Here is a 26996-nt window from a genome sequence, read left to right on the forward strand (position 1 = left end):
TTATAGTCATTACACAAAATAATTTATTAATGATTCCCTGTGTAAATATGCATGATATGACATTTTTTAGCTTGCAAGCCAAATGAACAAGAGATTTATAAAGCTGCCGGAATGAACAATGTACAAAACACAAAAACAAACAAAAAAAAAATAATTGAGACCACATAAAGGAGGTACAGGTGGAAAAAATTGTAAACAAGACAAAAAAAAAAAAGGAAAAGGAACAAAAAAAATTATTCAGCTTGTCTTTTTGCATTTAGGATCAAATAAAAATGCACTTATTTGAGTTAAAGTAAAAATCAATTAAAATATTTACAATGTTTAATTGTCCAACTACATAAACTGTCAAAGGCCTGTGCATCTCATTTAAATCAAAGTGGTGCAGTAAGTCTCATACGTACATACATTTAACGCAGCCTGCAGTGTTGAAACATAATAAGGAGCCAGTTATGATCTCAACGATGGAAGCGAAATGCTCAGCAGCAATTTTAAAAATCACAATCAACAGCCTTATTTTTACATTTAAAAAAAATACCAAAAAAAAAAGTTTGTTGGTGAAAGGAACAACAGGAGACGCTCTTTCACCAGCAAAGTTAAGGAACTGAAATCAAAGGAGTTAAGAACAAGGGTCTTCTTTTGTGTGCCTGTTTTCACATCAGCTCACTGGTTCCAAATAGTTTTAGTGTCAAGATAAGTTTGGTCTTGACCAAGCTTGCTTTGGGTTAACATCAATCATCTGTCACTCATTGCATTACATTGGCTAATATCACCAAACGTACACTATGGAGGATATGTGCAGTGTCAGTCCATGGATCTACGTAGAAACACCTATAAATAGTATGCAACTGTAAATATTGGGAAAATCGGACAAAAAAAGGGAATTAATTCACTTAAGTTGCCTTGACAGTTTCAAAGGACTCATTTCTAAGCATCCACACAATGCCCAACACGAGACATATTCACTAAAAGTCCATTCAGTTGCTGTCTTTCTCCATTCCTGTCTCGCAGAGAAACTTTCTTTACTACAATCTTAAAAGTTGACGTAAAAGTTGTGACCTTAGATCCTGTATCAGAACTAGCTTTGGTGCCTTAGTTGTACCGCTTTCTGACAGCAAAAATTACAGATGGGCCTGTTGCTATGTTGCGTCATGGGCATTACACTCTCATGGACTCGTTTTACTTTCTATCATTAAAGTGGGATTGCAAGGTTGCAGATAGAACTATAACAAGGACTAGACTTGAAGGAGGGTGTGTGACAGCAAGGCATGTACAATTCCAATTAAGTTGGGGGCACTGCTTTAAACATAAAAGTAGAAAACAATGATTTGCACATCACTTTCAACCTACATTTAATTGAATACACTACAAAGACAAGATATTTAATGTTCAACCAGATAAGCTTTGTTTTTGGCAAATAATCAACTCGGAATTTTATGGCTGCAACATGTTAAAAAAAAATCAGGGACAGGTGGCAAAATGACAGAAAGATGAGGAATGCTCATCCAACACTGGTTTGAATCATACCACAGGTGAATAGGCTAATTGAGAACAGCTAGGTACCATGATTGGTTATAAAAGGGGGTTCCCTGAATCACTTAGTCATTATCAACCAAAGATGGGGTGAGGTTCACCTCTTTGTGAACAAGAATCTGGAGAAATCACTGCATCTAAGGTGCAAAACAGAAAACTAACATTGAATGCCTGTGACCTCTGATCCCTGAGGGTGCACTGCATCAAAAACTGACTTCAATGTGTAAGGGATATCGCCACAGGGGCTCAGGAACACTTGAGAACACCAATGTCAGTACAGTTCAGCACGACATTGGCAAGTGCAACTTGAAACTCTATTATGCAAAGCAAAAGTCATTTATCAACAACACCCAGAAATGCCGCCGGCTTCTTTGACCCTGAGCTCATCTCAGTCTAAGTGGAAGTGTGTTCTGTGGTCCGACGACTTCCAAATTGTTTTTGGAAATTGTGGACGTTGTGTCCTCCAGTACAAAGAGGAAAAGAACCATCCGAACTACTATGGATGGAAAGTTCAAAAACCAGAATCTGATAGTATGGGACTGTTAGTGCCAATGGCATGGGTGACTTACACATATGTGAAAGTGCCATTAATGCTGAAAGGTACATAATATACAGGTCTTGGAGATCCTGCCATCCAAGCACTGCTCTTTTCAGGGACACCCTTGCTTATTTCAAAAACACAATTCCAAACCACAATCTGCATGCATTACAATAGCATAGCTTCATAATAAAAGAATCTGGGTACTAGACTGACCTACCTGCAGTACATAGTTGTCTCCTTTTGAAAACGTGTGCCGCATTATTAAGAGTAAATTACAACAAAGGAGACCCTGAGGTTGTACATCGAGCAAAAATAGGAAAGAATTCCATCTACAAAGCTTCAACAATTAGTGTCCTTAAAAGAAAAGGTGATGTAACGATGGTAAACATGAACCTGTCCCAGCTTTTTTGGAATGTGTTGCAGCCATGAAATTCTAAGCTAATGATTAGTGGCTAAAAACACAAAGGTTTATCACTTTGAACATTATATATATTCTCTTCTATTGTAGTGAAATAATTTAAATACAGGTTGAATATGATTTGCAAATCACTGTATTGTTTTTTTTTTTTGTTAAACACAATGTCCCAACTTCAACGGTGTTCGGGTGGTTTAACCGTTATCAAAACCACGGCAAAATGCATATTGCAATTCATAAGATGAAGAGGAGAAAAAAGGATGACATGAACTTAAAACATCTAGAGGGACCATTTGGAGTCAGCAAGAGGATCATCTGGCTGAGATGAAAATGGCGTCCTGGTAACTACTGCATGTATTCTTGGTGTGAATTACCTGAGTTAGATCCCTGTTGACATGGGTTAAAAAAAAAAAAAAAACCACAAAGTGACAGCCCAAGTTTCAATGTCTAGAAATTGGGTGGAAGTAAAGTGTGTCAGTTGAAGATTGAAAAATTTGCATTCAAAGCCATTTATGGGATTCAGGGAACCCAAATTCCAGTTGGTGGGTTGTTTGTAGAAGAGCTGCTAAAAATGCACTTTGAACCAAAATAATGCACATCCAGTTCATAATAATTGTTATTCAGCGCCAAAATATGAATCAAGTGACTCTTGTATTTACAGTTGATTTTCATTATTCAACATTCCAGCAAGCTGTATTGCTTTGATGACTTTTCCAATGTTATTTAATGGCAACAGCAGGATAAAGTTTTAAGGTCCAAGTGGACATTATGGATCACTAAATAATCACGAGTATTATCGACAAATACAAATCACAGGAGGGACAGTCAGAAAGTAAGGACCCTAATTTAATTTAACCAGTGAATAATTGTTTCTCTAGAAAGGCCTGATTTGTAGTTCAGAAACATTAAGTTTTTTTTATTTGGGAGGGGGGCGGGTTGGAACCTTCTAAGCAAGAAATTCATTCACAGCTCTCTGGTTCTGATAGGCATCCAACAAGACCTCATTTAAAAAATAACCGACAGGGAGATGACAGGCTTGCAAGTTTCTTTCAATAAAGCTACAAAAATGTATTTATACTACCAACTGCAAAAAAACTTTTTACTTTTTCTTTGTTGTAATTATTAGTAAATTACATTAAATTAGTCTCATTACTTTATGACTGCTCCTTGTGCTATTGTATAGTCAATCACGCAGAAATGGAATTTGGGAAGACATCTTTTTTGAAAAATAGAAATTTCCTCAAAAATCAAATGTGAATGCTGAGAGATGTCAACATGGCAAAAGAAAAAGGAGAAAAATTGACACAAAGTTTTTTTGTTTTTAAATGTATGTTTGATTGAACATAATGACTTCTTTTGGCGTGATTTTGTAATGTGTGGATGTTAAAATAATACAAGAGAAAAAAATCTGCCATTTTTTTCTTACAAGTATTATTGAAACTGTGAACAGAACCTCTTGGTGGAAAAATAATAATAAGAATTTAGCATTTTCCATTATTGATTTGGCCTTTGTAATTTGTGTGCAAAAGAGTTTTAGAAGCAATTTTGGGGGTAGCAGCCCACCAATGCCAAAGGTTGTGGTGCTGCAGCTAAAAAAATAAAATAAATTAAAATAACCCAAACTATAATAATAATGACCCCAAAAATATTTTTATGGATTATGGCAGTGAAAGCTTGTCTCTCAGCATCCACAGAATCAACCACAAATCTAAAACCTAAAACTTCTATAAATAGTATCAAATAATTACTATAGTATAAACAATACATAAAAATCTCTGGCTCACTCAGGATTTGAGATGTTCTGATATACAACACAATCCTAATAGTTTCATTTTATTCTTTTCCCCTCCTCAGTGGCCTCAATATAAAAATAGACTTGTCAAATCCAGTGCATTTCAAATGTAGGGTCACATTTTGGAGCTTGTGTGATGCGAGAGTCAGCGGCCCTCCCCGCTGACTGAAGCAAAGGGTCCGAATGCCTTCAAAAGGGATTGGTTAGTGCATGGAGAGCTGCTAATCTCGACAACTGTCAGCCTTTGTGACTTCCACTAGAAAACAATCACTAACACATATAACAATCAGGTGAGATGATGACGATGAAGATGATGGTTCCAAGATCCAGGAGGGAGACTGGACAGATAGGCAAAGACAGTGGTTCACTTCCAGGTCAAGAGAGGACGGGTTTAAGCGTCATCAGAGAGTATCTGCTTCAATACGGTCAGCAGGTGCTTGAGGCCATAGATGTAGCCATGATCGTGGCTCTCGCTGGGAAAAACGTGGGCAAAGTCGATCATCTTGACCGCCACCTGCGCCGTGCCTTCACTCAAGCGCTTTGCCTCCCCTCCTCCCTGCACAACACCCTCTTCTCTCCTGCTGCTCTTCCTGTGCTCTCCATCCTCACCCTTCCCTTGAATTTGGGATTTGTTTGCATTTCCGTTTGGTGGTTGTTGAGACAACCACGTAGAGTTGTCTTGCTGTGGCAGTTTCGCGACAGAAACTGGTTGGCAAGGTGTTGTGCCCACAGTGGCAGCATCTCCACTGCTGCCTTTCAGGTGAGCCTTGGCACAAAGATGGAGGCCACCTTTCCTGCAATTGGTGTAATTAGAGTCTAAGGTGCAATCATAGGGCACCGCCCCCTGAATGTTGTTGTTGTTGTTATACTCTGCCATCTTTTCAATCTTTTCTCCTTCCTCCTGTCTTCCGACATCCTCCCCATCCCAACTTTTGTCGACAGTAGCCGGGCTGTTCGCCGGGGTGCCGATGAGGGGGAAGGTGTTCGGGGTGGACGAAGAGGGGAGGCCCTCGTAGACGAAGAGGAGGGAGCTGGCGTAGAAAACGAGCTGACGCTGAGACTCAAACCAGTGAAGGATATTCTGCACTCTGCAAATGCTGGCGATGACTGCGTCCTTCCTCAGACAAACACCATTGTGAAAGAATTTTGCCAAGCCTGGAGAAGAAAAAATGAAAACGCCATGTTGGAACTGCAGGTACATCCACTTTACACAACATGAAGCATGACACAAACTCCCAAGTGGCACTTCAGATACACCTCATGAAGGGTGAAGAAAAAAAAAGTGATCTACATTCAGTCTTTCAAAAGGTGGATAAGGTGACTACAGTGTAAACGAGTACTTTGAAATAGATGTACACACAAGGATTTTTCAAATCATAGTCATTATAGGTAATGTGTGTCACTCCCTATGTTTGAATTCTGCAGTACAACAACAGAGCGGTCACGGTGCTATGAACTAAGCTATGCATTTTCTGCCCTTTGTATGTGATAATGTATGTATGGAATTGGAGTACCAATATGAGGTCCAGTTGCAATTAAGACCTCCATGACGAATCATTACATCCTAGTTGTTTGGTCATATTGCCACAGGACGTTCATGATGCATTGGACCTCTTTTCACTCTCGAGCTCATCCACATCTATATGCTATCCACGTATGGCCCTGACTTCTCTTTCTCTTTCCATGTAACAGCTGGCCCCATTGACATAGCTGCAGACCACACTGCAATTACATCCATCCAACCATTCATCCATCTTCTCTGTTGCTTATCCTCATTTGGGTCACGTGTGTTGGCATCTACAGATTATCTAGTTAGAACGGTAATAGTAGTAGCTGCAGTTAATTTATTATTAATAATAACGTGGTTCTTATCCATTAAACAGAGTTTAATGAGGGTTAATGCATTATATTTTTGTTTTCATTGTGTGGTTTTAAAAATACAATAAACAAATATCATTGCATGATTATTTTTCCGCCCCAGAAATGCAAAATAACATTTGTAGTTGGCTTTTTAAAAGTGGGAGACGTTGCTAGGTTAAATGCTTCATTTCATGACATCCCTTTTGGTGTGCCACCAAGTGGGCCAGGGTGGGAACGTCGCCAGTGGACATGAAATAGGAAAGATTTAATCCTGAAAAATAGGGCAGGATATTAGGGAAACTGATGGCCTTAATCAAAATGGTGTCATCTTACTTGAAGTGGCTTGAATAAAAAGACTAACAAATACAGTACAAGTTGCTGCAAGCAGAGAAACATTTTTCAGTGAGTGAAAGTTACAATGGCGTTGCCATGGAGAAGTTTATTACTAGTTTTGCACACAACATGTTTACACCAGCATCCTTATACTTTATTGAAAAATAAAAAAGATGTTTGAGAAGATTGGATTTTTTACAATTTCTGATTTAAATCTCACACGCGCATGTGCCCCAAGGCCGCGTCCCGGCTCAGCGGTCCCAAGGTAAACAGAGTTTGAGACCCCTGCACTAAATCATTCGCCATCTTACCCCAAACAAAGATTTTCGGTCGCAAATGTTAAAGATTCAATATTTAAGGTATTTAAATACATTTCGGGACAAATCACTCTGAACACACAAAGGATAATTTTATCAGATAATTTTACAAGACATAAAATAGTGTGGATTTTCAATGTCTTTAGTCAGGAAGGTGCAAAATAGGGACAAAATCAGCCCAAGATATGTGTAATGTTTAATAATTGTATTATCTATTGACATTCGTGTCGTCACAGTCTGTCGTCATTTACTTTCTGGCATGTACCCCGCCCACGCCCTTTGGAAGCGTTCAGTAAATGGAAACGTTTGATTTCCAATATAAACGACTTGAAAGTTTAAATAGATTGCCTTTGTACATACATGTGGATGCGCGCTGGTGACATGGGGTGATGACGTAGAATACTAACACAGAAGCAGGTAAACGATAACTTGCCAAGTGAGGACACTCACTCTGTTGCTTAAGCATTTGCAAATCTCATTGAAAATTGGATATGTTACAGTATAACGTGTACTATTATACAATTTATGAGACACAAACATACCATCTTTAATGGTGTCCTTCAAAAGTCCCCTCCCGTAGTGCTGGTCAAATGTGTCAACAGTGTCACTGCACAGATTGTAGACCTGCCGGAAGAGAAAATGTATTGCATAATAGAGTATGCTACATATTTAATACTATCATTAGATTCCACAAGTAGGAATTTATTCCATCAGTCCATCTATCTGATTATTATTATTATGGCTGGCAGAAAGTTAAAGTGAATGAAAAATACTTAAAATGTAATCCACTAACTTTCTGTGGCAACCGAGACCATAAACTGTGGGATGGACGGCAACTAGTTGTTTAATAGTGTAACTACGTCTATATCGCCCAAGCACAAAATCAACTGCAATCAATGCTATGGTAATGATATATAGTCACAAAAAACAAGTGGATTTGACCAAAAGTGTCCTTTCTGCAACCCTTTCGCCAAAAGAGCAATCATCACCACCGCCTAGCTGCCAGCGGTCTACATAAACGCGTGCTTTCTTAAGTGGGTCTCTTACACGTGGGCAACCAATCAGAGTAAAGAGGGAGGTCTTTGCCAAATATGGACAAAGTGGATATAAAACTGTGTCAAACAGAAGTAGCTGTCAGAGGGGACTTTTCCGGCCAATGTATGACAAACCCAAGGTGTTTTTGGAAATAAAATTGACAGCTTCCATGTTTGAGAGACACGCTTCTTCTTCTTTTCATTTTGCCTGGCCCTGTAATGGGTCACCACAGTATGTCATCTTTATCAAACACCAACTGACCTCACGAGATCCATCAAGCTGGTCTTTGGTCTATGGCGGTCTAAATATCCAGAATACATGACCTTTAAACAGCCACACTTAGTCCTTTTAGCAAAACATTTGTGATGATTTACAATTTTAAGCATTCAAAAAAGGCAATCCTTATTGGCAAAGCAAATGGACGTGGACCACAGAAATATGGGGGGAAAAAAACAGATTTGCAAAATGGAAACGATAAGTGGCTAAGAAATGGATGGATGAACAATTTGCATTGCTTTTCTCGGCAGATAGAAGTGCAAAAACAATCCTACCTACTCATTTAACCCGGTACACTCTTGTCATTGCTCAATCGTAGTAATGGTAAAAAGGCCCATATTGATTTTAGGGATTAACAGTAAAGACAACTTGAGTAAGAAAGAATGGAATAGGAGAAACATCCTATAGATCCCAAAATGTATTTAGCATCTTTAGAAAATTTGGGACACACATCAGGTGAAGAACTACTTTGGCATTCAAACTTAAAAAAACTATTACTTTATTAGAAACATTTATGACTTTTCAATGGTTATCAACTGCCAGCATTTCAAATGCCCATAATGAGAATAGCGGTAATTGATTTTCAACATTAAATTCAGTGGGCTATGTCTTTACCGTTATTGACCACATTAGATATAAATGACTCATTTACGGTATTTTACCATTGGCCAAAACAGTGGATGAAAACTAGAAGCGCAAAGAAAACTGAAATGTCCATATCTAATTAACCTAGACTTTTATCGGCCTGGTCAGAATCGAACAACAATTTTTTGCTGGTTTCCCAAGTTTTAATGTTATAATTTGATTATACGATCAATGAGATCATTGATTGGTTCCGCAAAAGACATTTACTCCGCGCCGCCATCGTGCTTAGCATATCTGATTTCAAAAGCTTGTTTAGTTTTAAATCGTAGTATTTTAATGGTTTGTGTCTTTTTATATAGTATTGTAAATATCTGACGGCCAATACAGTTATCTAAAAAATACAAAAGAGAGAGAAGACGGCTGACCGACATGTAATGCACAGATCACACTACAACACAATTTTTTTTCACAATTCCAGTATGTCATACTACTACAATAAAAAATCTTGTATCCCCGACACCACCACATCCCATTTTTTTACAATGAGTGAGCTTTTATTTGGTCAATTCAAACGCGACTATTTGCACTTGTTACCGTGGGGATGACAACATAATTGGATCGCGCCAGCTGTATTAAGAAGGAAATGGGGAAAAAACATGTGATAATGTAAGATTCGCTTGAGGTATGTTCATGTACTTTTAAAAAGATATGGCTTGCAAGCAGAAAACAAAACATTATGTAACCTAGCAAGATAGTGCTAGTGCTTGTGATTTGACCCAAACATTGTAAGCTCTCCATAAAACATATTACACAATTGTAACAACCGCAAGATTTGTTGCATTCGTAAACTGAAGATATTTTAAACCAAACAGGAAATAAGGATGCATACAACAGATACCCACAGGAACTGAGTGAAACTGAACAATTTGTTTCCTTTCAAAAAGATAAGATGTCCTATCAGTCATTCCTCTCTTCTCCCACCCATGCTGAGCTAGAAATCAGATAATAAAATGATGCGTTTTAGCTTTTCACTTGTTGACTAACTGCATGTGTTATGTGAACATGCTGAACACTGCCTCAACTCGCATTTCGGGTGGGATAAATATAGTTAAAAATACAATTTTGACAGATTTTAGTATTCGCAACAAGTTAGACATAATTGTACAGATTTGGCACACTGTAATACTGATTCATCAAACCCAAAACAAGATTTGATTGTTTCCTTTCAAATACTTTGCCGGGAAGAACACAAGGCTCTCTGTATAGACTGTTTTTGACTGACGTCACACACCTGCCGATTTAGAACGTGGGCGCCATCTTGGTGTGGTGAATTCACAAACACATGTAACTAAGCAGGGATAATTTCAGAAAGGCATATGAATTGGGGAGCACTGCTATGTTATCGGTTGCTCAAATGGACGTTGTAAAGCATCTTTCGTTCAACTGCCAGCTGTGATCAAGAACCAGTGCGAGAAAACGGAGCAGGTAGCCGCTAACCAAACGGTGACAACTGTGGCGGTCTTGTATTAGTAGAGTCGATCTAGCAGCCAAGCACAATACTTGTGAATGCAATGCATGTCTCCAAAATCTGCATTTTCTGTTTTATTATAATAAGTTTGCAAAAACGAGTTACCCCACCACTAGCTTATTCGTGAGTTGAGTTGAAAATGTAGCCGTGGAAGTGGAGAAAAAGGTGCAGCTCCACTTGGGACTCGTCCCGGTCAAACCTCTCTCTCTCTCGGTAACAAAAACAAAAATAATAATCTACACCTCTTTCGTTGTTATAATCCACATAATTTAACACAACGCTGACTATAATCACGTAGTACGTATTTATATTGCATTGTGCGGTACACTAACCTTATTAGCAGTGTGTAGACACAGGTTGCTTACAATGGATACCGCCGCATCATGAACCTAGCCATTGATGAATTAGTTGTAGGCCTCCAGACCTTTCTAATTCTTTAGTTGGTCCATGGTATAAGCGCTTGTCGAGAAGAGGAGATAGTGGACGATGTCTGGATAGGTTACCGACGCCCACAGTTGTGTGCTCCATTTGTGTTTCTCCGAGGTATATGAGTCGATATTGTCATTCAAAGCACACTTCTTATCGTAACGGTTTCTTGAAACAACATCTAATGAGCACCGATAACTTTCCAAAGTCTTTTTAGCAATCATCCGTCACTTTTTTAACAGACTTACAAACATTTGTGTAACTCTCGGTCTATATGCAAAAGCATTAGAGCGAACAGCGCGTCAGTAGAGTGAACCCATCCAACACGGCCAGGTGCCTTGGATGTAGTCACATGGTCGAAAACAGTCTATAGTGCGTGAGTGCTCAATACGCCAATCGCAAAAGCAATTTTGGGCGATCGCATGTCCGTGTGAGCAGCAATTACAATATACACATGACAATACATCGGACTTAACGTGGCAATTTATTCCCGTTTCTAAAAACTGAATCACTGCTGTATTTCAATGAGAATAGTGAGAGTGACTGACTGCTTGTCTAATTTTGTGCCCACTACCTTTGTTTTCCCTTTTGCTAGCTACGAATGAAGCTTGCAGTAACATATATTTATTTATATTTAGTCCTTTTCATCAATGCTTACAAAGTGTTATTTAGGTATCCCTACTATGAAATTGCACCAAAATACAGTATATTTCTATATTAAAGAATGAGGCGTTCTTCAAAAAAAATCTTAATGTTTTTTCAAAAGAGACTTTATATATCCCACTCACCCTCATGCCGAGGACCAGGAAGCCTATCTCCTCCATCAGTGGGTACTTTCTGATCTGTTGCTCCCTTTTCTCCTGCGAGGCGAACGGATCGTAGCTTCGCTGGCCCAGCTTCACATCCATGATGCACGGCTTGATGAAGTGTCGAGTCACGTCTTCCAGCTTCATGTACACGTCTGGAAATGAACCAGCAGTCAATTCATGGCCTCCATCTATTGAAACTGCTGCTTCAACCGAATCATTTGTCTATCACTAAATTATGGCTGTAGCCATCAAGTTCATCTTGTGTTGTATATTTTCACTTACACATCTAAGCAGATTTGCAAACTGAGTCTCATACCATTAGGTGCCTCAGGAGAGGACAAGGTGCCGTAATATTTTGGAAGATGGGTCTGGAGCTCAAGAAGGCAAGGGTCACAGCAGTCCTCTGCGTATACCTGGTAAACATCAATAAGAGGCCACTGAAAATGGGAGTGCTGGGGAAGCACTCTAGAACAGGGAATGACCGAACCTCTGTTAACAATTACAATGATTGTGGATCACTTTAATCCATATCAAGTGGAGTTTGGAGTCATTTGCCTTGACTTTAAGAAAATATACACATGTACAGACCCAGTTGTTTTAAACTTGGTTATTTTTTTTAACCAACCGTTAACTTTAATGGCAGCGTTACCTTGTTGTCAAAAACTTGGATAACTTTAAAGGGCTGTTAACTTGGCAAAGTTAAAATGCCTCAGGGCCACCGCTATCATTTTAACAGTGTGGTTAACTCTCAAGATGATGGCGGCATTCGCGGTTATTGATTCACTCGCTTTGTACATTGGTAGAGGTGTTGATTTTTTTTTAGCTTAACTTTGGGGGTACATATACTTTAGGACATGTTATACATGAGAAATTACAATAGTCTATTTGAGGTCACTCCCACTATAGAGCACTCGTATCTCAAGTTTACACTTCCAACTCTTCTTCTTTTCCTTTCGGCTGGTCCCGTTAGGGGTTGCCACAACGTGTCATCTTAGATGAACGCATATTTGTTTGGCACAGTTTTACGCCAACTCAAAGTAGAAAAAAAAAAAAAGCTAGGTCACTTGTATTTCAAGGCACCAGCGGATTTATTATTTAGGCATTCCTGCGCTGGACCCTTCTGAGTTGAGTAAAAACACAAATCGCACAGAAGCATATTCACCATGCTGTAAAACTGCATCTCCCTTGGTCCTCTAGGTGGAGGCTGGAGTTGCTTTAGGACTGTTCCATCTGGATGCTGCAGAATCCCTTCAACAAACAGAGTATGGGTCTCAGAAGATTGATGCCTTTAATGCAATTGGTGACAGAAACACGGAGTTATATAAATTAAGTCATGTCTCTTCTTATTGTTGGATTCAAATATATAATTTGTGAATATAGACCTTCCATTGCTTGAACGCTTGTTGAAGGTGACAATCCTGAAATGTGACTTCATTGTAGCTGAACATAAAATTGAAGTCAAACTTTAGGGTAATCTAAGAAAGCAGTACACATGCCTCTGTCTGGGCTGCTCTCAATACAATTCGGCAGACACGGCAATAACTTTAAAAGGAACTTGACAAAACAATTAACATGTAAATTGTGTGTAAATCTTGAAAAGCTGGCGCTGAACTGAAATGTCATAGGATTAAGTAAAATGTAGTAAATGTGGTAATGGTAAAATTTTGTGCAATTAATGACGATTTTCCATCTAAACAAGTTCTAAAGTGAAATGCTAATAACATGCCAATACTGGGGATATTCACAAATAGGATTGAATGGCAACCTGAAAATTAAAAGCAAATTCCTGAATTAGCGCAACAATATGAAGTAAGAAGCAGATGCGTAATGTTGGAAGAGGAACTATGGAAATTGTCACTTAAGTTACCAATTAAGTATAGCAATGTGTAATTCTGTAAAAGTAGGATTTAATGGAACGTAATAAACTGGTTTCCGAGATGTCCTGAATGAGTTTAACATTTTGAAGTTGCAATGGCTTGAATCAAGTCAGAAATGTGGAAGAATGGGGTAAAAATATCAAAATTTGTTGCCCTAATTTGAGAATTTTTGTCCCAAAAAATGTGATCTATGGAAAAAGTTGGAATTTGGGGGTATGTATAGTGTAATATGGGGTATTTAAAAAAATAAGTGTTTCAACAATGTCCTGAATGAGCTGTACTGTTTGAAGTTGGCCATTACTTTTTCAAACAGGGCCAGGAAACTGAATATTTTTTCCCTTCAATAAATGAAATCAGCATTTAAAAGAGCTTTTGAAGTTAACTTGGGTTACATTTGTCAGACATTTAAATTTGTTTGATGATCTCAAACATTGAAGTGGGGAAAAAAACTTTTTCACTGCACTTTACATGACTAAATTAAACATATTTGGGGTCAACCACACACTGTCAAGTAGGCAAAAACACACAATTTTCAGTCTGTCAGTCATATTCAGATGTGTTTTACAACTCTAACAAATATTCAGTCATCTGACCAGATGAAACATTGTGGACATAAGATATGATACATGATAAAATAAATCATTTTACATCCCTTCCTGTTTCAGATTTCACTGAACCCAAAGCTAAATCTATCAGGTCCAGTTTTACTACTATGACTACTTGATAACAAATTGATTAATTTAGTTGAGTCTACTGTATTTCACAGGTTGTAAAATAGTACACAATATATCAAGTTGAACATGGAAGAGGAAGAAGCCAGGTCGGGAATGTGTACACTATTCTGTATAGAGTACTCGGCATGGAGCCACAACCACACTTAAGATCGATGTTTGTGTAAATTATTTCTGACAAAGGACTATAGTTCTCCTTTGAACGACAAAAATATACATAGAAATCTCCATACTGTGTATTACTGTAAACAGTGTGAGTAATGCAAGCAGGTACAATAGTCAATCTCCTCCTGTTATTGTTGGGGTGTCCTGATTACTCCTACGATTATAACTACATTTTCATTTCAGCAGTCGTGCTGAAGGATGTGTGGGAAGAAATATGCAGATTCTTATGTACTCTGCTTCTGTTGGAGATTGAGTTTACACACGGAACGGTGAACGTGTTATCCCTTATCAAGACTTATTATTATTATGAACGTTTATGGCTTTGAATAAGGTATGGTATATCTAAACTAACTGGTAATTTGTTTTTTTTTTAACTAAAGAAGTAATAGCTTGTTATGGCCATATTTCATACCTATGACCACAAAATGTAATTACAAGTAAATTATCAATGACGCTGACATGAATGCTGCATAATTTGTATCCAGATTGTACTCTTCTTCTTCTTCTTTTCCTTTCGGCTTGTCCTGTTAGAGGTCACCACGGCGTGTCATCTTTTTCCATCCAAGCCCATTTCGTGCATCTTCCTCTCCAATGTCAGCAACCTCCCCTTTTGCGTTATCAATCTTACGCCAGATTTTGTAGTTACATTTTACATAACTTAAAAACTGTTAGATAACAGTGTTGTCCTACCAATCAATAGTTAATGCTGAAAAAAAAAGATTAAACGACGTATAAATCTACAATGAAAAGCATCAATCCATCCGTGATTTTCTGAGTCGCTTATCCTCACCAGGGTCACGGGGAGTGCTGGAGCAAATCCCAGCTGTCATTGGGCAGGAGGAAGGGTACACACTGAACTGGTTGCCACCCAATCGCAGGGCACATGGAGACAGACAAGAGTCCTGCTCACAATCACACCTAGGAACAATTTTTAGTCTCCAAATAATGCATGTGTTTGGGATGCGGGAGGAAACCAGAGTGCACAGAGAAAACCCACGCAGGCATGGAGAGAACATGCAAACTCCACACAGGCGGGGCCGGAATCAAACCGTGGACCTCAGAACTGTGAGGCCAGGACTTTTCAGCTGGGTCACCGTGCCGCCCGAAACAAAGAGAATTTATCTTCAAATATTTTGATTGAGGTTTTTTTGTTTCATGTTGAAAAAAAAGTTTTCTTATGTGTAGGACATCAGACTTAAGGAATCCAAAGGTCAAAAGGATCCAGGGATTTGCTTTTTGTTTTTAACTCCGATTCAGAATCAGTATTTGAATGAGAATCCGCTTTAATGACCAACTGTGTAATAGGACACAAGGAATTTGTCTCCGGCAGTAGGTGCACCTTTAGTACGACATTAATGTCGAGTACTGAGAAGAAGAACAAACAAATGAACAGGAACAAAGAACAACAGACATTCATTGAATTAACAGGAAGTATTCCTTATAAGAGTTATAGTTGTGCAAGATGCAGAGTCTTCTTTGTTTAGAGCAGGTAAGAGTGGGTCAACGCCCCACATTATGTTGAGCTTGTACAGAGTGCCCTTACCCGTTCGCAGTTCCTTTGGAATTGCACTAGTCTATAATGGAAACTGAATGGGTAAGGGCACTGTACAAACTCAAAGGGCTACTGTCATGAAATGGATGTTTATTAGTATGTTATTGATGAAAAAAGATCAGCCAATATGGGCGCATGATTTTGACGTATACAGCTTTTTGTAACTCCCGCCATGAAAATCCTCTGGAGGGATTTGTTTTCGAGAAGCAGCAGGAAGTGATGTAAAGGACAGCGGCACCCCCAAGTGGACTTGTTTGTTTCCATTAGTTTTAGCTCGTTGTTCCTTCGTGTTAGCCAAAATGCCGGCTCATTGCATTGCTGGACATTGTTTGAACACTCGGGAGAATGGATTTACCCTTCATAAGTTTGAAAAAGACCCGGTTCATTGTGAAAAAGGGATTGCAAGGGTGCAGAGGACGAGAGCTTTGTGGGTTCCAAATCACAGGTAGGTGTGTATTCAGCTACAAAAAAAAATAATAGATTGGGCGGACCACGTAATCGGTCTCTCATAACGTAACAAAAGATCCGCATATGAAATATGTCAATGTGCACGTCGGACGGCGTCGGGCTGCTGCGCGGACGGCGCCGAATCTGAAGAACCCAGCCAACAATGCCTCACTCAGCCTCGTGCGCGCAGTAATGCGCCCGGCTCGATAGTATTCATCGCGTACTGCAGTGGCTGTGAACAACCCTCTAAAAGCAGCATGCCTCGGCTCCATTATATGCCACCATGGCGCCGAAAATCAGCCACACCGGCTGAGGCGCCGTATTCGGCGGTCACAGCTTCTGCGAAGGCTGCACATCAGGCTTTGCGGACGGGGGCGCCTCTGAAGAACCCGGCCGAGAATCCGTCACTCAGCAGCGTACGCGGAGTAAAGCGGCTGACTATTGTTCATCGTACTGCGGTGTCTATGAACACCCCCCTAAAGCAGTACGGCTCAGCTCCGTCATAAGCCACACCGGCCGGCTGCGATGAGTCGCAATGGCTCATCTCCGCCGCGGAAGCGGATTGGATGGGGATGCGGTTTGGCCATGATTGCATATCATCTGAATATGGCTCGAAACAATAGCGTAATATTACCCTGAGGGCTCAAAACAATAGTGTAATATTGCCCCGGTAACTTCACTCGGTTGTGTGGTGTTCTCCTTTTTGAAGAGAGCTTCCGTGTCAGAAGGGACGTGTTCGTCTCTCATAGTTAGGGTGCACGCGTGTTTTCATTGGCGAATGTCCGGGTGATGTCACTTACAGAGGATGCAGCCAATATGGCGACCACTTTGATATCGTAGAATGACACTTCTGCAACTTTGCGCATGGATAACGCGCTCTCCGCTCTCATTTATTTTTTCGTATAGACATTGAAGTGAATAATGTTATATGTATTTTTCATTACAAAATCTATTTTACAATGTTTATAGGGATGACACTTGGGCTTTAAAATAATGTGGGGTGTAGACATACTCTAAACTATTCTAAATGAAGACTGCATCTTGCTCATCTGTAACTGAATATGTCTTGTTCTTTGTTCTTGTTAGTGTGTTCTTTGTTGTGAATGTCATACCAGGGCGGCACCGACTACCGGAGACCAACTCTTTGTGTGTTGTTACACACTTGGCCACATAAAGCTGATTCTGATTGGCCGTTAGAGACCAGTGCAATGACATTTGTGCAAAGGGAGCAGTTAAAGTGACAAATCATGATAGTCTACGACATGGGTGCCCAGACTTTTTTACCCCAAGATCTACTTTTCAACAGCCAGCCTCTTGTGATCGGCTGGGACTGTGTGGTGGGTGTGTGTGTGTGTGTCTGGGGCTGTTCATAATAGAGAATGAAATAGAAGGTCAGCTTGTTAGAACGCACCTTTACGGGCATGCGATCGACGTGTCTGCCCCACCTGGATTAAACAACGACATGGATGATATGCTGACGTCTTTTTTTTTTTTTTTTTTTTTTTTTTAGAATGACCAATGATGAAATACAATGACCAAGTCACAAAGATCTACCCACTACAAAAATGCAAAACATATTTATTTTAAAGTAGATTGAGTATTCTTTATGTGTAACTGTATGTTTGTGTCCCTTGTATAACTGCATGAGCCAATATTGCACAACACAACACAATTAATTATGAAATTTTTTCACGATCATGATCACGAAGCACCGTACGAATGAAAACGCATACTCGGGGCGTGTCACTCACATCAGCAGATTCGTCCAATAGCAGTGAGAAACACCCACAATCTCCAATGTCCTTCCACATTTGCTTAGTTAAATTATCAGCCATGGCTTCACAGCACCATGTACTCCTTGACAGGTGCAGAGCTTTTTTTGAAGATAATGTTTTCGCCTTATTTTTAAAAGATCGGAACAATGAGTCAACTGCTTCATTGAATGCCTGTTTTACCATCTCTTGGAAGGACTTCTTGTTATTAACGATGACGTGACTAACCCGGAAAGATGCTTCGGTGGCGGCTTTCGCTGTTGAATTATGCTGTGTGAAATGTGACTGCTGTCCGGTGTGACGGTCTGAACGATCCCCATGCTGAAAAATCTCCTTGTGATTAATGCACATGCCTGTCTATTAATGCTCATGCACATATATTTTGTAAACTTCAGGGCAGTCTGAAACATCCATGCTTCTTCAACATGTGCCATTCGACAACTTGTCGCCGCACAAGTACATATATGTGTATATCTTTTTATCAACTTTTGTTTTAAGGTTAGGTTAGGGTTAGGGCTACACTCGCATAAAGATTGATATGATGTTATGTTAACACCCTCTATGTAGAAGAAGGGGAACTATGAGACCGGGAGATTTCCCAGTACGCGTCTACTACGTACCCAGAATTCCCGTTAGTAACACATGCGCATTACTCACAAGGAGATTTTTCGGCACGGGGGATCGTTCAGATCGTTACACCAGCCAATTGGGATTTTAGTTCGTTCACGTTTCTCATTCTCAGCTCACTTTTTGGCGGAAAGTCTTTGTTATATTTTCCATGAACAGTTCGAAAATGCCGCTCCACATTTCCCTTCTTTCGTATTACAATAAGACGCTGGCAGATGAGGAAAACGCACTTCGAAAATGACATTGTGAAAAAAAGGCCACCTCCATTCTGTATGAAAGTGATACATTTTTGTCTTCTTCTTTGCTGCAGCATCTATACTCATGTTTGATACGCTTTCTTTACTTTAAAAAAAACCCGAGGGTTTAAAGGAGAAATCCAGTGCTTTGCATGAACAGTGTATCCAATAGGTCATGTAATATGTACTCTATTTTGACTATGTGATATTAAATCCCCTCTCATTTAATAGTATTTTTAGAAGATTTTTGTCGACAATTACGAATTTTCAGGGGCACTGCCATTTTCGCAAGTCACATGATGTACATGGGCATGCCGTTCCAAACGCTCGATTACATGGGACACCATTATACCCAGCGCGGATTTCTTGGATTTATCCTCATCTGATGAAGAAATAGCAGTATCGGTTGATCGGGAAGACTGAGGAATAAGGTTCAAATATGTATGGAAGTATTCCTCTGTCTTCCCGGTCAACCAATGCTGCTATTTCTTCATCAGATTAGGATAAATCCGAGACATCGGCGCTGGACATAAATGGTGTCCCAGGTAAACCAGATTCTGATGGAGGTACAGAGTACTGATTGGATGACCGCTGTGTAGAACTGTCTCACCAACTCGCGACAAGCTGTGCTTCCTCACAAGCCACAAGAAGTACATCCTTTGCTGGGCTTTTTTAGGGATGGAGCTGATGCTTGTCTCCCACTTCAGGTCCTGTGAGACTGTAATTCCCAAGAACTTGAAAGTCTCTATGGTTGACACAAGATAGTTGAACAGCGTCAGGGGCAGCTGTGGTGACGGATGCCTCCTGAAGTCCCCAATCATTTCTAAAGTCTTTAGAGTCTTCAACACCAGGTTGTATTGGCCACACCATAGCTCCAGTCTTACTACTTCCTGTCGATAGCCAGACCTGTCCTACCTCAAAGTCTGCACAGACCAACCTGCTCCTGTCTTCACAAAGATCTTCAACAGGTCTTTAGAACTGTGTGAAGTACTAACGTACCTTAAAAAAACAGCAAACTTAGCGCTCAATGACTACAAGCCTGTATTCAAATAATGTAATGTAGACACGAAAAAGATATGTACCTACCAACGTTGCTAATACTGCAAAAGTAGTACAACCATTTTTATTGTGTATTTTAATTCTCTTTATGAAAGCTATCATGTAGCCATTCAAGAATAGGAATGCTGCTTGAAGCTATCGTTCAAGGGCCCGATATTAGTTCCTGTTTGAGCACATTTTAACAATACCTATGGAGGCCGAGGCAAACGAGCAACGGGAGGAGTATTATCATGTTCTGTCAGAGCAGCAATACAGGATAAGCAGGATTCCACTCTTTACTTACCATTGTGTAGCAGACTATCACTTCAATGTATGCGTGCTGTGTTAATAATTATTCGAGACCAGGCCCAGTCATAAAACGAAGATAACATGATGCTGCTTAACTCAATGCTGCTTTGTTTCAACAGATAAGAGACAAGCAGGTATCCCTCTCAAAGAAAACACATTTTATTTGAGACCAGTTTAATAATTGATATGCTTTATGTTCATGAGAATACTGATTCAGTTAAGAGTGACTTTCATTGTTTATTAAATATACGAATATGAGCTAAGAAAAATATTGACTGATTCATAGCTGTTCACCAATAATGATTGGATAGGTAAATAAGAACACTTTCCTTAACATAAATGTGCACTTATTGAACCATACTTTTGCCATATTCTTAAACACAAACAATTCCACATTACTGACCAGAGTGTCCTGACATAAAGAACGACACAGTACATTGCAATCATTTCTACCAAAAAGTGGGGAACAGTGATTAGCAGTTTGATTGGTAAATACTTTTTTAAAAATCATGCGGATTAAAAAAAAAAATATATATATATATATCGATACACACATGTACACACACGCACACACACCCACCCTCAGCTGCTGTAGTCTGCTTTCATACACAATTTACACTAAAAACGTGAACAGCAAGGTGCTAGTTTACTAACGGGGGCACTATGTCGTCTGTCAGTTAACGTCAGGTAAGTTTAACATATACTGTATGCAGTTTGTCTTGTGAATGGAAAAGACCATAAATGGCAAAGGCTTACAAAATGATGGAGATTTATATTGCACATAGAAACAAGCAACCATTTACACGCCAGTCACTATGATTTGACGGGCCATCGCACTCGCAAATCTAAACAGTCGAGCAGGAAAAATCATGCGTGGAAAATTTGTTCCGAGTAGAAATATATAGATATTGGAAGACGTTGCTTATTTTGTGTAGTCTTGACCATTGTTCCTTTTAAGCTGCGCCATTGCGCACACTCAGCGAACATCAAAACCAATCCAGCGCAGTGAACTACAGCCTGATGTTTTTTTTTTTTTTTCCAACACGGAAGCACACGGTCTCTCACAAGCTGCTGCTCAGGATACTTTTACTTCCTCGTTTACCTGACACCACCCCCCTCCGCTCTTAAAGGGGTAAACTCATAATTACAAACAGAAAACACACCCACAACTTCACCCGCATGACTGGTAGGCCACAACCGTAACTTTATATTTGCAGGCATGACTGACAACACTCGTATATTTTTCAAGTGTGAGTGACTGACACTCACAATCACATCTAGGGACAATTAATGTTGCATGTTTTTTGGATGTGGGAGGAAACCGGAGTGCCCAGAGAAAACCCACGCAGGCACATGGGGAGAACATGCAAACTCCACACAGGCGGGGCCAAGATTTGAACCGCAGTCCTCAGAACTGTGAGGTCAAGTCTCTACAGCTGCTCCACCGTGCCACAGATTCTTGACATTTTCTACTCAAATTGTCACGTGACATGATTTTTATTTTAAATGTATGGGGGGAAGCTTTAAGTTGCTGATGTTGTTGTCGAACATTTCAAGTGTTATATAAAATGTATTAAGTGTTGTGTTTCCTAGGACACGTTCTCCAAGTTTTAAATGTTACTGTTCTTTGCATTTTATTTTAGTGAAGGGGGAAAAAAAAACTGAAAAAAGATTTTAGTGTAAGAAAATCAAGTCTTACATTTTAAACCCCTATCTCCGAAATTGTCTGAAAGAGTTCAACTAATTTATTTATGCATTTAAACATTTTCAGTCTTTTGTTTAGATGTAAGCTGTGCAAAGTTTTCCTTTATGCACCAATTTGAAAATTCACAAAGGGCTAAAAACAGACACTTTACTTTTGAGCAAGATAGTTGTCTTGAAAATAAATAAATAAATGAAAATTTCTACCAAATGACACATGCAAATGACAATATCCAACAACTAATCACTGGAACAAGATGAGAGGCCATGATGTGGCACAAGTTAGATTGACTGATGAGTGGTGCGGTGTGATGCTTTTTATTTCATTTCTTAACACCTTTAAGAACAAGAGTTCACACCTTAATACAATGTGTTACAATTAAAGGTCCCAGCACAAACAACTAAAGTATATAGCGTGTCTATGGAACTTATGACTAAGTGAACACCATATCACATGCATGTTAGTCAGTGGTGTATCACGGAGTTGCTGAGCCGCCAAATTGAGGAAGGGTGGACCCCCCCCTCACCTGTAAGGGTTGTTATTCCTGTTATTAATGCTGCAATTTGCTATGAATCAAGATGACTTTCTGTTCATTATTGCGCACTACACATCTTTCAAAACCACAATACGTATCATTTCCATCTGACATTCACTATAGGTAATATTAATGTTGTGATTGTCATTTATTCAAAAAATGTATTTTACCAGCTGTGTGTTTATACATACAGAGGTCAATCACACACTTATGACAGACAATTGGGAGTAACTGGGCTTCACTATTTCACTCAAGGACCCTTTGATCTTCTTTTTCTTTCGGCTTGTCCCGTTAGGGGTCGCCACAGAGTGTCATCTTTTTCCATGTAAGCCTATCTCATGCATGTTCCTCTCTTACCCCTACAGTCTTCATGTCCTCCCTTACAACATCCACCAACCTTTTCTTTGGTCTTCCTCTCGCTCTTTTACCTGGCAGGTCCTTCCTCCACTTCCAATATACACACTCCCCTGTGAACGTGTCCAAACCATCCAAGTATGCTCACTTAAACCTTGTCTCCAAAACATCCAACTTTGGCTGTCCCTCTAATGAGCTTGTTTCTAATCCTATTAAACTTGCTCACTGCGAGCAAGAACCTCAACATCTTCATTTCTGCTCACTCAAGTTCTGCTTCCTGCTGTTTCTTCAGAGCCACTGTCTCTCAACCGTACATCATGGCCGGCCTCACCAATGTTTTATAAACTTTGCCCTTTATCCTTGCGGAGACTCTTCTGTCACATAGAACACTAGACACCTTCCGCCAACTGTGCAATGAGCAAGAAATTGCGACACCAGTGACTATCATTACATACGTCACTGTGGTTTGTTTTAAGTAAAAAAAAAAAAAAAAATACATGTTGTGGGTAACCATTTATTGGTAATCATTTCTTGTCAACGTTAGAAATAAGATGTGCTCTGACCAACCGTAGGAGGGACTGACTTCATCGAGGATCAGCATGTTGGTTACGTGAGGCTCAGTTTTAAATCTGATTGGTTAAAGAAATAAACCCATAGGTAATATAGTTTAGATTGGGGGTGTTCAATAAGACTATTTCAGATCAATACCAGTAGGAGTAATCATTCTTGAGTACTCACTGATACCAAATAGCAAACCGCAAGTACTTTCGACCCCAAAAGAATTCCATGAAAACAATGACAGAGAATTGTGAACAGACACCTTTCTTTCTGACGCACATGATGATTCGCTGAACTGCCAAACCGCTGCAGTGTAGTGTCAAGCTCCTGGTGAGGAGGACTTGCCTGATGTTATATTATTTTTTTTTAGTTAATATGGATGAACTCATTCACTACCATTGATGGCTATAAAAGTCAAATATTCAAGTTACTGGGAGGCTGGGCTAGAAGTGGATGAATTTTAAGTTCCAGTGACTGGTATCATGAGTACCCAATACCTTGAAATACTAGTTCATATTAAATCATTCAGCACTACTGATTCTGAGGGGACTGGGAAGATTGACCACACTTGCCTGCACATCGAAGCTAAAATCTCATTGGACAAAATAATAATCTAAAAGTCGTAAAAAGTACTTAAAGCAGTGTAGCAAAGAGAAAAGCTGTGAAATGAAGAGAATAGACTTGGGAACGATATCATACAATTTCATGAAACTAATGGAATTTAAATGGTTACTGTACGTCAGTACTTCTCGTGGTGTTTGAAGGCCAGCAGAAACTACTTGCTGCTCATCACTGTTGGAAAGGTGGAAAAACTATTGATACAAATCGGTATCATGTGGCTTTGGAAGAGGTCTGCTCTGCAGTAAATTCAAGTCCTTTCTTTGCAGCCACATTTGATTAATGTCAGGGCATCTAACTAATGAGTAAGACCCTCACTTTCGGCCCGGTGAATTTCCTTTTGAAAATCAATAAACCTTACAGAAATTAGTATTGAGATTGTTGGCAGTTTCTATCCATCAAATGTCCACATTTTTTTCCCCGACAAAAAAAGGTAATATTTTAACTACTAATTACAAAATGTCTTTACACTTAGGTTGCCGAAATGAATGTTCATAATTTGAAAGATGTTTTATAAAGATGCTAATGACATTTTAGAATATACAGCACTTTTGTCCCATTATTTACTAGCCCTTTTTCATGCAAACTAACATATGCATCTGAGTGTCTTCAGAGTTCCCTTTTTTTTGGGTTGAGGCATTGAAGGAAAAAGTTGGTGCTTCAGGGTTGCGCCCAATCTTCAACAAGTTTACAGCAGTCGATTGTCGCCTTGTGTTGTTTTTGCACCTTGATAGGCAATACTCTTGCAACAGGCACGGAAATGTTGGAGATCGTGGACTGTCTACCATGGTGCCCTACGGCTGGACAGATGGCGGGGGTGAGCTGAGCTGAAAGGAGCATCTGCAAAGTGGTCCGAAGGAGTTCAGGAGTGATGTGGAGTTTGATAGGACTGGAGAATTGAGACACTCGTTCTGAATGTGTATCTGCAGTACTCGCCAACGAACAGCGGACTCTACGGCTTGTTTACTTTGAGCTCAGCTTGTAGCGAATGGGAGTGATGTCACGCACTCTGTGATCGCAACGTCTATGATCTGCTAGTGAAGGGCGATTCCAGACCTAGTCTTTCATCTATAACCGCTTCATACAAAAAGAGCATGTATGAATGGATGTGTCTATGCTTTTATGTACTATGGTCAGTTGTGTTTATCTTTGTATTGTTTGTGTGACAGTGGCCTCTTGGAAAGTGATTTTGCCCCTTTGTATGTTCCACATACAGTATATTGAGAACTGACAATAAATGCTACCATACCATGAAGCAGCCATTTTGCATCCACACAATAGCAGACACCAAAATGAATGGGGTTATTAATGATATATGTATGGCTTTGTGAAGGTGTCTGAAACATTGCACATTTTTACTGTTATTACAAGTAAAGACAAGAGTGTAATATTTACTGTACTTGAATCAGCAGTCTGAAGGGCAACCTTTTGTGTTCAATCCATATGATTTTATTAGGCAGTTTGTCTTTATCGTTACATCTATATTGTGATGATGTGATTGTATTCCAATCAAACCATTTGCTTGTCCATAATAAATGCCTTTACTGTGAAAGTCTACAATCTTAAATCATGAATATTTTTTTGAAAATAACACTTTGAGCGTGGCTGTTTCAGCATGTAAGACATTTATCCATATAAAACTGAGATGGGATAAACAACTGTGAAATTAGAATTACTGTTTGTATATCATTGTAATAATTATTTTATAGGTCTCATTATACTGTCATTGAAGAAGTCATATGTAAACGACAGAGAGAAAAAAAAAACATTGATCTTGCATATTTTGATGATAGTCATTCAGGCGTGCACCTGTTGTCCCTCAAGTTTTACTTACCCACTTTATCCACTCCATACTTGTGACCCGCGACCTGATGTGACAGCGGCACGCAACCATTCAGGTGCGCTGGTCCTTGTGTTCCAACGAGCCGGTGACCGCTCACCTCTTTAGTGGAGGCACCGGGAGAAATACACGGGCTAATGTTGACCCCGAGGGCTATAGAGGACTCCATCATCACTTGATGATGCTGACTTGCCGATATTTGTAATCAACGACGAGACCCAGTTATCTTCGTCCTCAACTCAAATATACATATTTTTCAAAATAACACTATGGATTCACATACTTATTATGTAACCAACGCCCTGGATGCAGTTGCAATAAAGTGCTTGGGCGTAATGTTGTTAAGTCTTTTGGGAAGTAGTCCAATCCAGACGAAAGCAAAAACACAGCGGCTCCGTTCGCCTCCCGGTAGCGATTTCAGTGACGGGGAGCAACGCTGTTACCCTCGCTGTGACCCGCAGTGAAGCACAGCTGGCGAGGCGCGCTGATTCAATGATTATCATATCTTGAGCAGCAGCATAAATACAATCTGGCCACATCCCACTTCCGAAAGCGTCATTAACAGGCGAACCAAGCACCGTTTCCGCTGAGAGGTTTCAAAATACAACAATCCAAAAAAAGGATTGTGTGCGACATACTAAATAACGACGAGAATTCCCTATTCACTATTCGCGGTTGCATAATATTGCAACAATCTAAATGTGACATATTCAAAATCGTGAACAAATAATGCTACCCATTTTCAATAAACTTGTGCACTTTTCGGGAAGCTTCAGTTCTTCCTCTTGACTCGCAATGTTGCGAAACATTCTCAATTTACAGTGGTACGTATTTAGGCGCATAGCAAAAAACGCAGACTACAAAAACAACGATTAATTAAAACGTACCGCAATTACTAGAAGGGTGTCGTCCGAATGTTGATAGCGATTTTAGCGTAGCTGCAGTGTTAGGACCTTTACTATTGCTTCAAGTGACGTGATCTGATGTGTCGCGACAATTTCAAATTGTCGCAAAACATACACTCACCCCTTTACGGCAGCCGTGAAATGTTTTGGGGTTTTTTTTTCGACGAACTTTATTGCTTCACCATTTATTGTCAATAATCGTTTAACAATTAAATGACCAGTGATGGAAGTCTTGAGTGGGTTGATCACAGATAGAAGCCATATAAATTATTCTAAAAAAGAC

The 26996-nt window shown here is 39.6% G+C and overlaps 1 protein-coding gene across 2 annotated transcripts; it reads right to left on the reverse strand.

Moving 5' to 3' along the window:
* ipmkb (inositol polyphosphate multikinase b) lies at nucleotides 1–26803 on the reverse strand. Of its 2 annotated transcripts, XM_061810550.1 has the most exons (8): nucleotides 25803–25915; nucleotides 15011–15077; nucleotides 14911–14926; nucleotides 12610–12695; nucleotides 11764–11860; nucleotides 11427–11599; nucleotides 7331–7412; nucleotides 1–5433 (listed from the first exon to the last, which is right to left on the reverse strand). In XM_061810550.1, exons 4-8 carry the CDS (start codon nucleotides 12625–12627, stop codon nucleotides 4670–4672), a joined length of 1134 nt encoding a protein of 377 aa, XP_061666534.1. In that variant the 5' UTR covers nucleotides 12628–12695; nucleotides 14911–14926; nucleotides 15011–15077; nucleotides 25803–25915; the 3' UTR covers nucleotides 1–4669. The 2 variants fall into 2 exon arrangements, with proteins under 2 accessions (XP_061666534.1, XP_061666533.1); XM_061810549.1 differs by lacking the exons at nucleotides 14911–14926; nucleotides 15011–15077 and having other exon boundaries at nucleotides 25803–26803.
* Between the last annotated feature and the right edge of the window lie 193 nt (nucleotides 26804–26996).

The sequence above is a fragment of the Syngnathoides biaculeatus genome, chromosome 22 (genome assembly GCF_019802595.1).
Source record: "Syngnathoides biaculeatus isolate LvHL_M chromosome 22, ASM1980259v1, whole genome shotgun sequence".
In the NCBI taxonomy this organism is placed as follows: Eukaryota; Metazoa; Chordata; class Actinopteri; order Syngnathiformes; family Syngnathidae; genus Syngnathoides; species Syngnathoides biaculeatus.

Coding starts and splice junctions, on each gene's coding strand:
- ipmkb (XM_061810549.1), bottom strand. CDS start 25,980: ATGATGGAGTCCTCTATAGCCCTCGGGGTCAACATTAGCCCGTGTATT. Junction 12,696..25,802: donor GTATGGAGTGGATAAAGTGG/GTAAGTAAAACT, acceptor TGTTTGTTGAAG/GGATTCTGCAGCATCCAGAT. Junction 11,861..12,609: donor AGATGCAGTTTTACAGCATG/GTGAATATGCTT, acceptor GATGTTTACCAG/GTATACGCAGAGGACTGCTG.